Here is a 12,594-nt window from a genome sequence, read left to right on the forward strand (position 1 = left end):
TTTTGTTTGGTTGTTCTAGTTTTAGAAAAGGCTTCAAAGCATGCTCAAAAGTCTTTAAGCCCAGGTCACCAATTGCAACTAGGAACTTTTTCGGGCCCATTATTAGTTTCCTCATGATTTTGCAAGAAAACCAATGGGGTGAATTTGCTAAAATACTATAACAAGCAAACAAATGTCACCTGGGGGCTACAAGTTACGTATACAGACCCTTGCCTAGTAGGCAATTTTTGCAAACAATATATCTGACATACAAGTTTCACTGCCGGTGATCATATACAAAGAGAAGGGAAAAAAAACAAATTTATATATAAAAAAAAGAAGTAAAAAAACACCAGCAGAAAGAATTACCAAGTCTAGTTTGAGCAGCATCCAATTCTCTTAAAAACAGAACCATCATCTTTGACATTTATGGTCTGTCCTTTGGACGGAACGGCAGTAGCACTTCCGTTGTTGCCTGCCTCAACTGCCCTCTTGCTTACTACCCGGTATATTTGAGTCAAGACTTCAGTAAATGCACTTTCTACATTGGTTGCTTCCAATGCAGAAGTTTCCATGAAGTAGAGGGACTCTCTTTCAGCAAAAGATTTACCATCCTCTTTTGAGACGGCCACCAGATGGCGAAGATCTGATTTGTTGCCAATGAGCATGACTACAATGTTGGGGTCAGTATGGTCCCTCAACTCCTTCAACCACCTTGCTACATTCTCAAATGTGGCTCCCCGAGTTACATCATACACTAGCAAAGCACCCACGGCTCCTCGGTAGTATGCACTTGTAATGGCTCGATATCTATAAGAAAAAGGAAATTAGTGGAAACTACAAAACAGCTGTTAATTTGACACAAATCATTAATGTTAGAATTTTAAATACCAACTTGCAACTATAGCAGTATTCTCTAGCGGGGAAATGACCAGACATTGATTTGATATAATTTCCAGTTGGACATGACACTCAATTTAGGTAGATTCCCACGGAGACAAAATATGATGCACATGAAAATATAGCAGTCCAACTATTTGCAGCTTTGCACGCAGAATGGGACTGGGGATGAAAATCAAGCATTTATGCCATCTGATAACATTTTAGATACCAATACAACATCATGAATTGGTGAAAATAAAATGCCCTGATAACAGTTAGCTCCACTGAAAATTGAACATTCATGCAACTCATGTTCAAATGCCCTAAGGTGTAGTTATTGGCACAACAAATCATGGTAATTAGCATATACTGAACCACGAATTAGACAAAACATGCTATAGTCCCAGGCAGCATCAACAATAAGGCGGCAGCCAGCTGGTTTATCTGTCCCTCAGTGAACCTGGTGTTACCAAATGCAGTTAGTGTTGTTAGCCGTTCAAGCTTTTCCTAAAAATTATATTCTCCACACCAGGACTCAACAGGAATCAATCACTTACAGGCAGCTAGCAAAAATAACAAACATACATATGAAACGAACTAAAGCAGTAACTTGTGTATTTTGAGTACGGATATATGAAAGTCAAAAGCATTTGCGAATGCTAATCAGGTAAACTATTGTTCTAACATGACAATTAACTCATAGGAGAGGAGTGTTGTCACAATGAAAGCTAGAAATACGGTGGGATAAAAAACAAAAAGTTTTCCCGAAGCCAAACATCGAAGTAAGGTTTCATACTACAGCAGATGGAAAATACAGGTATTTCCATGAACTAAACAGAAATAAATGGCAGTTAAGAGCACTGCAGAGGTTCATTACACTTTACGAACAAAACTCAAAATTGAAAGTTTTCAAAATTCCTTCTTTTCCTCTGAGGATTGTTTGTAGGTAATGACTGAAAGTGCACTTTAGCATATAACTTCAAATTCATTTCTAAAGACATTCAATATAAAGACAACATCAAGCCAGATGGTCATTTTTCTATCAAATCAACAACTTGGATGCAAATGAGGGGACAGAGGAACACACCCTAGAGCACCTCCTCTAAAAAAATATCTGGAACCTGAACATATTGCAAAAAATCAAATTCTTCAGGTGCATCTTTCTACAAAGAAGGCTTAAAACGAAACTGTGGATTGCAATATTTAATCCAAATATAGACCAGGCATGCCTCTTTTGTGTAGAGGTGGTGGAAAACATTGACCACTAGTTGACATAATGTCCAGTTCTGAAAAGTGTCTAGATGTGTGTTGGCATGGTCTGCCAATACCCTAACACAAACTTACCTTTTCTCGATTGGGTTGAAGATACAGAGAACAAACAGATCACAAGCAGGGAATGACACTAGTAATTTGTTGGAAAAACCGTCGGCCTTGTGTTGGGAGCTCCGGGAACATGGTGTGCAACGTTATTCAAGAACCACAAGCCTAACCCTATTCAGGCCATTACTATTGCTACTAAATGTCTCTCAGACTTCGCCTGAGATACAACATCTTACAAAAAGAACCCAAATAATCCCCTCCCACAAAGAGGATCAAATGGAAACCCCCAGAGGAGCACTTCATTAAACACAACTTAGATCTAAGAAGCACGGACAAGGATACGGATACGGGGATACGATAAATTTCCAAAAATTAGGATACGATACGCCGTGGATATGGCAATTTAAAAAAAAAAATAAAAAAAAATAAAAAATAACAATATATATCATTTAAAACATATTTTAAATAACATAAAAATGATAATATTATTACTTTTAACATACTTCCACTTGTCTTGGTTATAATATTATTACTTTTAATAAGACAAACAAAACAAAATCCTTTTGTCAAAACGATAAGACCAGCCATCACGTGGGGTGTGGGTGAAACTGTGAGTATTAAACAAACAAAATCCTTTGACCAAAAAAAAAAAAACAAACAAACAAACAAAATCCTTTGGTCAAAAGAACAGAGAAGCACGTGTGAGAAAACAAAATGAAAATGGAGAAGAGAACCCAACGCCGCCGACAATGAAGAATGAAGAAGAAGAAATTGATGAGTAGGGGCGCCGCTGGATGAAGAAGAAAAAGGAAGATCTGGGCTTCTTAAGGATGAAGAAGAAGAAGGAAGATCTGGGCTTCTTATTTATATAGAAGAAGAAGGAAGATCTGAAAGAAGAAGTGGAGACGTTTTCTGATATGCGTATCCTAAACATCGGATACTCGTATCTGTAATGTCAGATATGCATATCTTTTTGTCGTTGACCGTATCCGTTTACTCGGATACGTATCCGTCGCGTATCCGCACGTATTCACAATGTATCGTATCCCCCAGTGTATTGGATACGGGATACGCACCTCAACCAGCGTATCCGTGCTTCTTAGACTTAGATGCTCCAGTAAAGAATACCAATCAAGTCAAATCTAGCTTTATCATAAAAAACTCTAATAAAACCCACTCTTTGCAGACACTACAGACCTAGACTTTGGTACTGTTCCAATGGCAGAATGCAAAGCCCTAAAGTGACTCCAAACTAGTAATTGACAGCACCACAAGCCAAAAGAAAAAACAAGCCATAGCAGTTGCTGGTCATGAGAGATATACACTCAGCTTCCACATGGAGCACATAGAACTCCAACATGTTATCAAAGAGGCAAATGTGGTGGCAGACGTACTTGCTGAGTCTGCATACATCATGTTTCATGTACTGGACTTCCCTCTTCATCATCAATCCAGCTTGGATCTTGTAGGTTGTGGGCACTATTCAGGTGAGTCTACTAATAACAAAAAAAAAAAAAAAGAGAGAGAGAAGTTTTTCTACTATGCTATGAATATAAAGAAGATTTTTTCAGAACAGGGTAAATTAAGAACAGCCCCTACATTCAAACCTCCTTTTCTCTGTTCGGTTTTTCTTTTGTCAAGCAATATCTGCCTATTTTCTTTCTCCATTAATAATGATATTGTAATGGTGATATGATCACCTTATCAAATTTTAACTCACCCTAGGACTTAATACTTTCCAGCCATCAAGTTGGCAAATTAAAGCTTTTAAGACTGGCTTAATAACAAATTACAATTAAGTAGCCATAATGGAGACAAATAAATGCTTCAATGATTCTTGAAAATTGATATCAAACAATGAATAATTGAAAAACCTCCCCTCCATACACTGCCAACAAGCCAAGTAATAAAAAAGAACAAAGAATAGTCCGTGTTAGGGATACACTTCCAAAGGACCAAGTACTCTGAGTCCCAAATTTCCGAGTAATGAAATGAGAAAAAATAAGAAATGCGTCTTACAGCTTCTCACATGAAGAAAGTTGTATAGTGAACAGACAATCTATGTTTCCTATGTATTACATCCAAAGCATGTTGAGACTCAGGCCCTATTAAATGCACGCTTCTCTGATATTTAGTTCTACAATGATCATCTATTACCTATCTACATAATATTCCAACACAGCCTAATTAATATGCCTTGTTACTAAATCCCTAAATAACACGTGTTGGAAATGCATGTTTGTGCCTAACACCTATAACATCCCCACTGTAGACAAACTATAGTGCTTTAGATGCATAAGGTCTAGAATGGCCTATCCATTTACACCTCGATAAATCCTATTCTTTTTTCTTTATGCCAAAATATTATATAAAAAACTAGTAATAATTTACCTAACGAAACATTTCATCAGGGAGCACGTGACATCAAAGTGTAATATCTAATACATTTCAAACACTCTCATCTACATCACCAGAAAAATTGAGCACTTGAAAAAAGAAAATATCCATTTTGCCCTCCAGTACAGATAATGATAATAATAATAAAACTCAGAAATTTTAATCAAGGGCAGTCATGGAGTAGATGATGTTTAAATCACTTAGTTTTCTCTATAGCCAATAGGGATGATAACAATGCCTCCAACATGTTGCAACTTATTAACAAGTGAATGAAATGATTTTTCACCACATAAAATGCCATGTAAACATATAAGAAGGGTTAATATCAAATTTCATTTTGATGTAACATAATAGCTTGCTCAACCAATTCTGCATAGCAAAAGTATCCTTTCCCCAAGGATAATATCATGCCACACTAGGAGCACGATAGCATACAAAAGGACTGCAAAAGTCAAAGCATGCAAAACTTCACCAAGCGATTATATCTATTACAGATAAAATTTCAAAATGATTGCCTAAGATTTAGGAAGACAAAGAAAAAAACATCAAAACCCCATGATTTTTCAGAAACTATGGAAAAACCGTTTTGACAAAACCAAATGTTGTATTCGTTCTATTTACCTCAGATTCAGTACTAACATATACAAACCAATCTGCCTAAGGCTTCATATCCCTAAATATTTCAGCAGAAAGAAAGAACAGCTATCATAAATCATCAGAAGAATTTGAAAAGTAACAAACCTATGATATCTGATCTTCAGAAAGAACAAGCCTCTAGAGCATACAATCCAACTCGAACCCCAAATAGTAAAAATCAAATCCAACTCGAACCCCAAATAGTAAAAATCAAAGTTTTTCCAATAGTCTAGAGAAAACCCATGTCTAATCAGATAAAACGATCAAACCCCACATCACAAAAGCCAAAATTTTTGGCAATAAACAAAGGAAAAAGAAAAGCCATACCTCTCTTGGCCAGCAGTGTCCCAAATCTGAGCCTTAATGGTTTTTCCATCAACGTTCATAGTCTTGGTAGCAAACTCCACCCCAATAGTAGACTTGGACTCCAGATTAAACTCGTTCCTCGTGAACCTGGAAAGCAGGTTTGATTTTCCTACACCAGAATCACCAATCAAAACCAGCTTGAACAAGTAATCATAGTCATCATCAGCTTTGTACCCAGCCATATATGATATATACTTCTTACTGAGAGAGAGAGAGGAGAAATAGAGAGAAGGAAATAGAGAAAGAAGGAGCAAAGAGCAACGAGCATAAAGGACACAGCTTTTTTCTTGGTTTGGTCTAACAAGTGTTGAAAATTGGCGTAAGAGCAAATGGGGATATGGTGGTCTTTAAATTTTTCTTTTTTAGAAAAAGGCAAAGATTTGGTTTTTAATATATTGAAGGATTTTGTAGGTAAAGATTTTGAAATGGGAAATGATAGAGACTATTTTACTGGTCTGGCTGAAATCTAGGAAGAGAATAATAGCCGAAGACACGAGAATACGATAATGGTGCCACACAACTTTTCTAGTACGGACTGACTCACACAAAAACATTCTTACTTTTCTTACGCGGAAGCTACCCAAAAATCCAAAATGTTGGAATTTGCAAATGAAAGAAGGCGGGAACATGTGTTATGGTTACTTGTTAAAATCAAATTGGGAACTGCAGTGGTGAAATTAGAATTTCATATGTAGATAGAGAGGCTATCACAAAAGAGGGTTCGGATCACATATCCTTAAAATTGGGGAAATTTTAAGTGTTTTGGGTATTTTTTTTTAAAGTGAGGAAATTTTAAGGGTTTTAGGATTTCATTTGTTTTGAGTGGTTTGGTTTTTTTTTTTTTTTTAGGTGAGGTTTTGAGGTTGGGCTTGTTTTAAGAAAATTGATGGCAGTTTTGTAAATTATAGGAAGTTCAAAGTCTCTTTGTTATGTTGTAAATGAGTTTTAGATGTGTTTCTAAAGTCTATTTCATATAGTTTTTTATATATATAATTTGAACTTCGATATTGGGCATAGTAACGACACACCCAAATTTTAATACAAATTTATAAATAAACCCAATCCTAGATATGTATTTATAGAAAAACCCAAGCACTATTTAAACATAGAAACACACCCAAAATCAACCCCAAAGTTAACTTTTTGGGTGTGTTTATAAATGGATTTTGAGTGTGTGTAATGATGGGTTTTGAGTGTGTTTAGATGTTTAAATAGTGCTTGGGTTTTTTTTTTATAATTTAAGCCCCCATTTTGGGTGTTTTAGTGAAACTCCCAAATTTTAATGCCTAGCCTCAATTATTGAATAGCCAACTCCTATATAACAAAATTTACAGCATTTTAACTCCTCAACAGCAACAGTAGGAATTTTATTTGCAAAACCGGCATGCTTTCAAACGTGTTTTTATTGGTCTAACGCCTTAGAGAGGCAGCCAACATTATATAAACTTTTTAGAAGAGCAGCAACATTCGAACAATTTTCTCACTCCTCCACATTGTGCTTACTCCTCCGCATTGTTCTTTCAAGTTTTAGTTTATTTCTCAAGAGAAAAATTCAAGTTCTTCATCTGAGTCAAGTGTTGCGAGTGTTTATTGCGACATTGTTCCGGAAGGGCGAAAGTTACTTTTAAAAATAGTGATCACACATGCCTCAACCTAAAAATTATTCTAATGAAGCTTCCATGGAGACCGATCTCTATATTGAAAAAGATAAGATATTGTATAAAAGTATGGTTTATTCTTTTTTTTTATTTGATAATTGAAGGATTTTTTATTGGGTGAGTTCAAATCAAAGAATTTTTTTGGTTTATCTTATTTTTTTAAATTCATTTTTCTCTTATATGAATAATAACATATTTTTAATAATTTAATAATACAAAACTCAATCAAAATAAATAAAATACAATTATTATGATGAACAAAATGTTTGTTATGCTTAATATATTTAGCTTGATATGTATATTTGTGACTCTGATAAGATGATCTAATAATAACAAAAATTTGGATCAGAATACCTTACAGTGACAAAAACTCTAGTAAGATGACTTGACAATGACAAAACTCAGTTGTTTATGTTGCTCATTATCTTCCTCTTTAGTTTTCTTCTCCTCACTTCTATTTTGGTTCATCCATGTAATTATATATTGAGGTAAATATGTGAGTGACAGCGATAGATTCATCATAGTTCTCCATCATATTGATTGCCTTCCCATATAGGTAGCTAGCTAGGGTTCCCAACATAGCAAAATTGAAAATGAAAGGTGCAAAATCTATAAAAATAAAATGAATTCTAAAAGATAGTTTATGAATAAATGAAAAGAAAAGGGTGAGAGAAGCGTCAAATCAAGAGGATTGAAAAAATGACTCAGAGAGTTGTTTCTCTTCATCTTTCAATCTTGGGCCTTACAAGGCCCACTTGAATTTGGCACGAAACAATCTCCCTGGTTCAATTCCGCCATCCATAAGCAATCTCTCTTCCACCCTCACAAATTTGAATCTAGGTACAAATAGTCTCAAATTCAAGATGTCAAGCTTTGTCAGACTGCCAATATGAAGGCTTATCCGTATAGGCATGTTTGATAGGCCTCACTAACCTGGACTGGACAAAATAATACTTGAAATCCATGTTTGGTTTGAGGATGTACTAACTTAAATGAGACTATATAGTCCAATGGGGAAAAAAAGGGCTCGCTCACCCTTCAAATATAGTGATGCTGAAAATTGGTTCACAAAATAGCGCTCTCGCTGAATAGAACAAGCGAGTCCGACACAGTGCAAACCAGTTTCTTCTTCTTCTTCTTCACCTGCGTCATGATATCTTGGTGCAACATGTATCGACTCTGCCACACAATTCTGCCATTGACCTTCACTACAGATTTGATTGCATGAGTGATAAGCAATTGAAATATTTCTCTATTCTGAGGGCGCCATCCATGTGGGTCTTGATTGCAAGAGTGAGTTTCTTGTTTCTAATGATGCTTTCAGGCCACCTGAAATTACAGAGCCTATGAATGTTGTGAATAGCATGGTCATCAACCAATTGAACGAATCTGTTTGTACTTGAAGTGGGCTTTATGGGTTTTCAATCGTGGATATCAACAACATCACAGATTCCTAAACCCAAATGCACGAAAGGTTTGCTTGTTTCTTTGTCTTATTTTGTTGCCATTATTGCTGGGTTAGAGTCCATTGGTTTTGTTCATAAGATTAATAGGTTTCAATCTTTGAAGAATTGGGTTTGGGGGCTTAATGCTTCTGGTGTTGTGCAAGAGTCCATAGCACAACATGCACTCCAACTATGTGCTAAAATGTGGCACTCAGTTGGGTTATGCAATGGGGTGGTAATGCAATTCTTGATTTTGATTTTGGCTACCACATGGGCATTCGAGACAAATGTAGTGGTGAGTTTCTCAAGAGTTGCTTCATTGGAGGACTAATGACATGCTCAATCATTGGTTTGGCACCAAAACATACCAAATTTTAGTCTTTTTTGAGGTTGTGTTGAGTAGTCTAGCTTATCTATTATATAACTTGTCCCCTCTTTTGTAATAAATAGATGCAAGACTAGATTTCTGAATTTTTCATGTATCTCATGATGCCAAATTTAATTTCATGGTCCAAATTGCTATGAATGGGCTTGATGGCATTTTTGGAATGATTTCTATGTTGATTTGTTATGATTTTTTGGAGAAATTCTGACTTTAACATCTACATGTAAATTTGGTATTTAGAAAGTATATTCATAGTTGTAAGATCTTATTAAATTATATTTAATTATCTAAAATTATTATATTTAAATATTTAAATAATTATTTTTTAGTTCGACACAACACCAAACATAGGTCTTTGCTATTTTTACAATCCAACTTCTTAGTCCAACGCAACACTAAATGTAGATTAGTACTTAATCCCGCTTAGACCAATCCGAACTAATTCAAAACAGTCACAGGATTTAGTCCAGTCCATAACAGTTCGCCGTACCAAACGACCCTTATAAGGCGTAAGCCTAACAGATGAAAAGAAACAACTCTCTTAAAAACTTTTGATTCCTCATTCATCACATTCACATCAGAAATTTAAATTACAATGTATCCTCATTTATTTCTTACATTGATACTGATGACCACGCTACTCATTCTTCTTGCCATCGCTAGTGCCACAACAAATCAAGTTCCTTGTGCCTCGGACACTCATGTCCACAATCAAAACACTCCTCATATAGGGGTGGTTGCGGTTCGGTAACCGCGAATTTTTACTCAAACCGCAAACCGATCGACTATTTGCGGTTTGCTGATTTTTGAACCGCGTTTTGCGGTTTAAAATCGCAAGTTCTCAAGCATTCACAAAAATATAAATTCACAACCTAAATAAATAAATACAAAATCTCAATTTCTTAAGCATATATAAATTCACAATCTCCTCAACTTCTCAAGCATTCACAACCTAAGAAAATTAAAGTTACAATTCCAAGCATTCCAATTAAAGTTAAACTTCTCAAGCATTCCAATTCCAAATCCTTTAAAGTTACAAACCAAAAGGAAAATGCAAAGCAAAATGAATTAAAGTTACAACCAAAAAGAAAAATCCAATTCAAAGTTAATTAAAGTTACAAACCAAAAGGAAAATGCAATGCACCAATGTTACAAACTAAAGTTACAAATTCAAGTGTTGGTGGTGAGTAGATTTGAAGAACCCCGTTGTATTGTTTGAGCACCAATGTTATCTACAAATAAAACAACATAGTTTAATACATTTTATTATAAGAAGAAGCATAAATAACATTAGCATAAATAAACTAATTACTTACAAGTTGTCATATGTTTCATTTCCTTGTAGAATTCAACATCATCATTCGTGCGGTTATATTTTGCGGTTTGCGGTAACCGCAAGTTTTGAAAATCAAATACTGCAACCGCAACAGCAAATGCGGTTCGGTTCTTAATACTGCAAATGCGGTTCGGTTTACCGCGATTGCGGTTTCATTGCGGTAATTTGTCGGTTGATTTTTGCGGTTTAAAATGCCACCCCTATCATACACAGTCAACACCCTCTATGAACACGGGTCAACTTATACTTAGGGTCAATTATAATGTGTTAATTCAATTATAATTCTAATAAAATTAATAAAATACATTTGAAAGGCTTGATATTGTGAAATTGGAGTATGAACATCAATAATTTATTTTTTCAAATATATATAAGTATTATTATATAATAAAAATAATAATTGATGTGTCCCCGTGTTGTGTATCTGTGTCCATGCAACATAGGCAACCGCGACTTAAAATTCTTTTAACATTTATTAAGAGTGCTGCTATTTTCACCCATCTTATCTTCAAAATTTTAAAAACAAAACATCAATACACCACCCAATGCATTTTATACCATATTATGAACTTGACCATAATACTAAGAGGGAACGTTGTATTGTATTGAATTAGAAATAATTTTAATGTTTTTAAACCAGATTCAATACAATGTTATGAATTTGACCATAAACATGAACCAAATTCTAGATTTGGAATATGACATTCCAAAAGAAGTCAAAAGAGCAAATGAACACTTAACCTATTCTCATTAGCATTTTATATCTCACTTAATTTTCCTTTTACAGACATATCCTTTTGTCTTGATTTTGTTTACTTTTACCATTTTTAAAAACCAAATCCATTGTTTTAAATTCTGAAAAAAAAAAAGAAGAAATCCATTCTTTTGAATTGAATGGGTGGGAAGACACACTGAATATCTATCCTTCAATTACTTACCTGTTTATGAATATATAATGTAAGTTGTAACTAACCAATCCCTATAGTATATATACAGACCATGCCCCAATAAGATTTTCTTCAAATCAAAGCTGAAAAACTTTTGATTTATCATTCATCAGATTCACATCAGAAATTTAAATTTAAATTACAATGTATCCTCATTGCTTCCTCACACTGATACTAATGATCACTCTACTCATTCCTCTTGCCACCGCCAGTGCTACAACAAACTGATATCCTGGTGCCTGGATGCCTGTAAACACCAATGATCCAGTTGTGGTAGAAAAGGGAAAGTGGGCTGTTTTGGAGTACAACAAGAAAGTCACAAACAAGTTGGTTTTTCAAAGGGTAGTTTCGGGAGAGACCATTTATATATCAGGCATCTTTTATGGGCTTGTCATTGCGGCTAAGAATGAGTCCTTGCCTAACCCACCTGAAAATTACCATGCTGGTGTCTGGGCCAAATCTTTTGAACCCTTGAAATTGAGAACTTTTTACAAAGGGAACTGAAGAAAGATTATTGTTTATTCAGTCTTGTTCTAATTTGTTGTCTCCAGAGTCGTTCTATAATAAGGTCCATATATATGGACTTCAAGTGAGGGTCTAGTTTTAGCCGTTTGGATTACTTTGATCTTGTCAAATTCTTCTAAGGTTCATATATGGAGGCCTCATTATAGAATTTCGCTGCTGTGTTGCTTGATTATATATTAATATAATAAATAAACAGATGCTTTTTCCAACATAACATGTGTTTGTTATAGGATATTATTATTAGGAGTGGAGTAAAGATGCAAAATCAAGCACCACATCTGTGTAGTAGTGTAATACCAGTAAATTTATCTCCCATTGTTTGTGTGTAAAAATAATGACCCATCCCATTGTTTTCTAGGTCCTCCTCCTACCTAGCTAACATGTCCAAGTTGCCCAATCCAACATAACGTATATATAATATATCATATGTGAGCTCTCTCCCATTTCCAATGGAATAGCTAATTCATAACATGACTTTGTTGTTTGATTTTGGACATTTTTCCTTAATTTGTTCAACCAATCTACCAAGCAGAGCCATAATATAATATTGCAATAGTTTTGCCATCCTGATTCCTATCCTGGTGTTTGAAATATGGCAGTTTCTTGTACATACTAACAGAACAAAAAGAGAGAAGACTAAAATGAAAATTAATTAGAAAACACCATTAATAATCTTCTTTTATTTAGACATAATAAGGATGAGTCCTTTTCCTTGAAC

General features: G+C 34.9%; 1 protein-coding gene across 1 annotated transcript; it reads right to left on the reverse strand.

Moving 5' to 3' along the window:
- Nucleotides 1-134: 134 nt before the first annotated feature.
- On the reverse strand, nucleotides 135-5,896 carry LOC103328333 (ras-related protein Rab11D). Its single transcript, XM_008230726.3, has 2 exons — nucleotides 5,542-5,896; nucleotides 135-789 (listed from the first exon to the last, which is right to left on the reverse strand). Exons 1-2 carry the CDS (start codon nucleotides 5,760-5,762, stop codon nucleotides 354-356), a joined length of 657 nt encoding a protein of 218 aa, XP_008228948.2. The 5' UTR covers nucleotides 5,763-5,896; the 3' UTR covers nucleotides 135-353.
- Between the last annotated feature and the right edge of the window lie 6,698 nt (nucleotides 5,897-12,594).

This window comes from Prunus mume, linkage group LG4 (assembly GCF_029339155.1).
Source record: "Prunus mume cultivar Tortuosa linkage group LG4, ASM2933915v1, whole genome shotgun sequence".
Lineage (NCBI taxonomy): Eukaryota > Viridiplantae > Streptophyta > Magnoliopsida > Rosales > Rosaceae > Prunus > Prunus mume.

What these genes read in the sequence shown, in the direction of transcription:
- LOC103328333 (XM_008230726.3), bottom strand. Translation starts at nt 5,762, where the DNA reads ATGGCTGGGTACAAAGCTGATGATGACTATGATTACTTGTTCAAGCTG. An exon ending in GACACTGCTGGCCAAGAGAG is followed by an intron (nt 790 to 5,541) that starts GTATGGCTTTTC and finishes TTTTTCTTATAG; the next exon opens with ATATCGAGCCATTACAAGTG.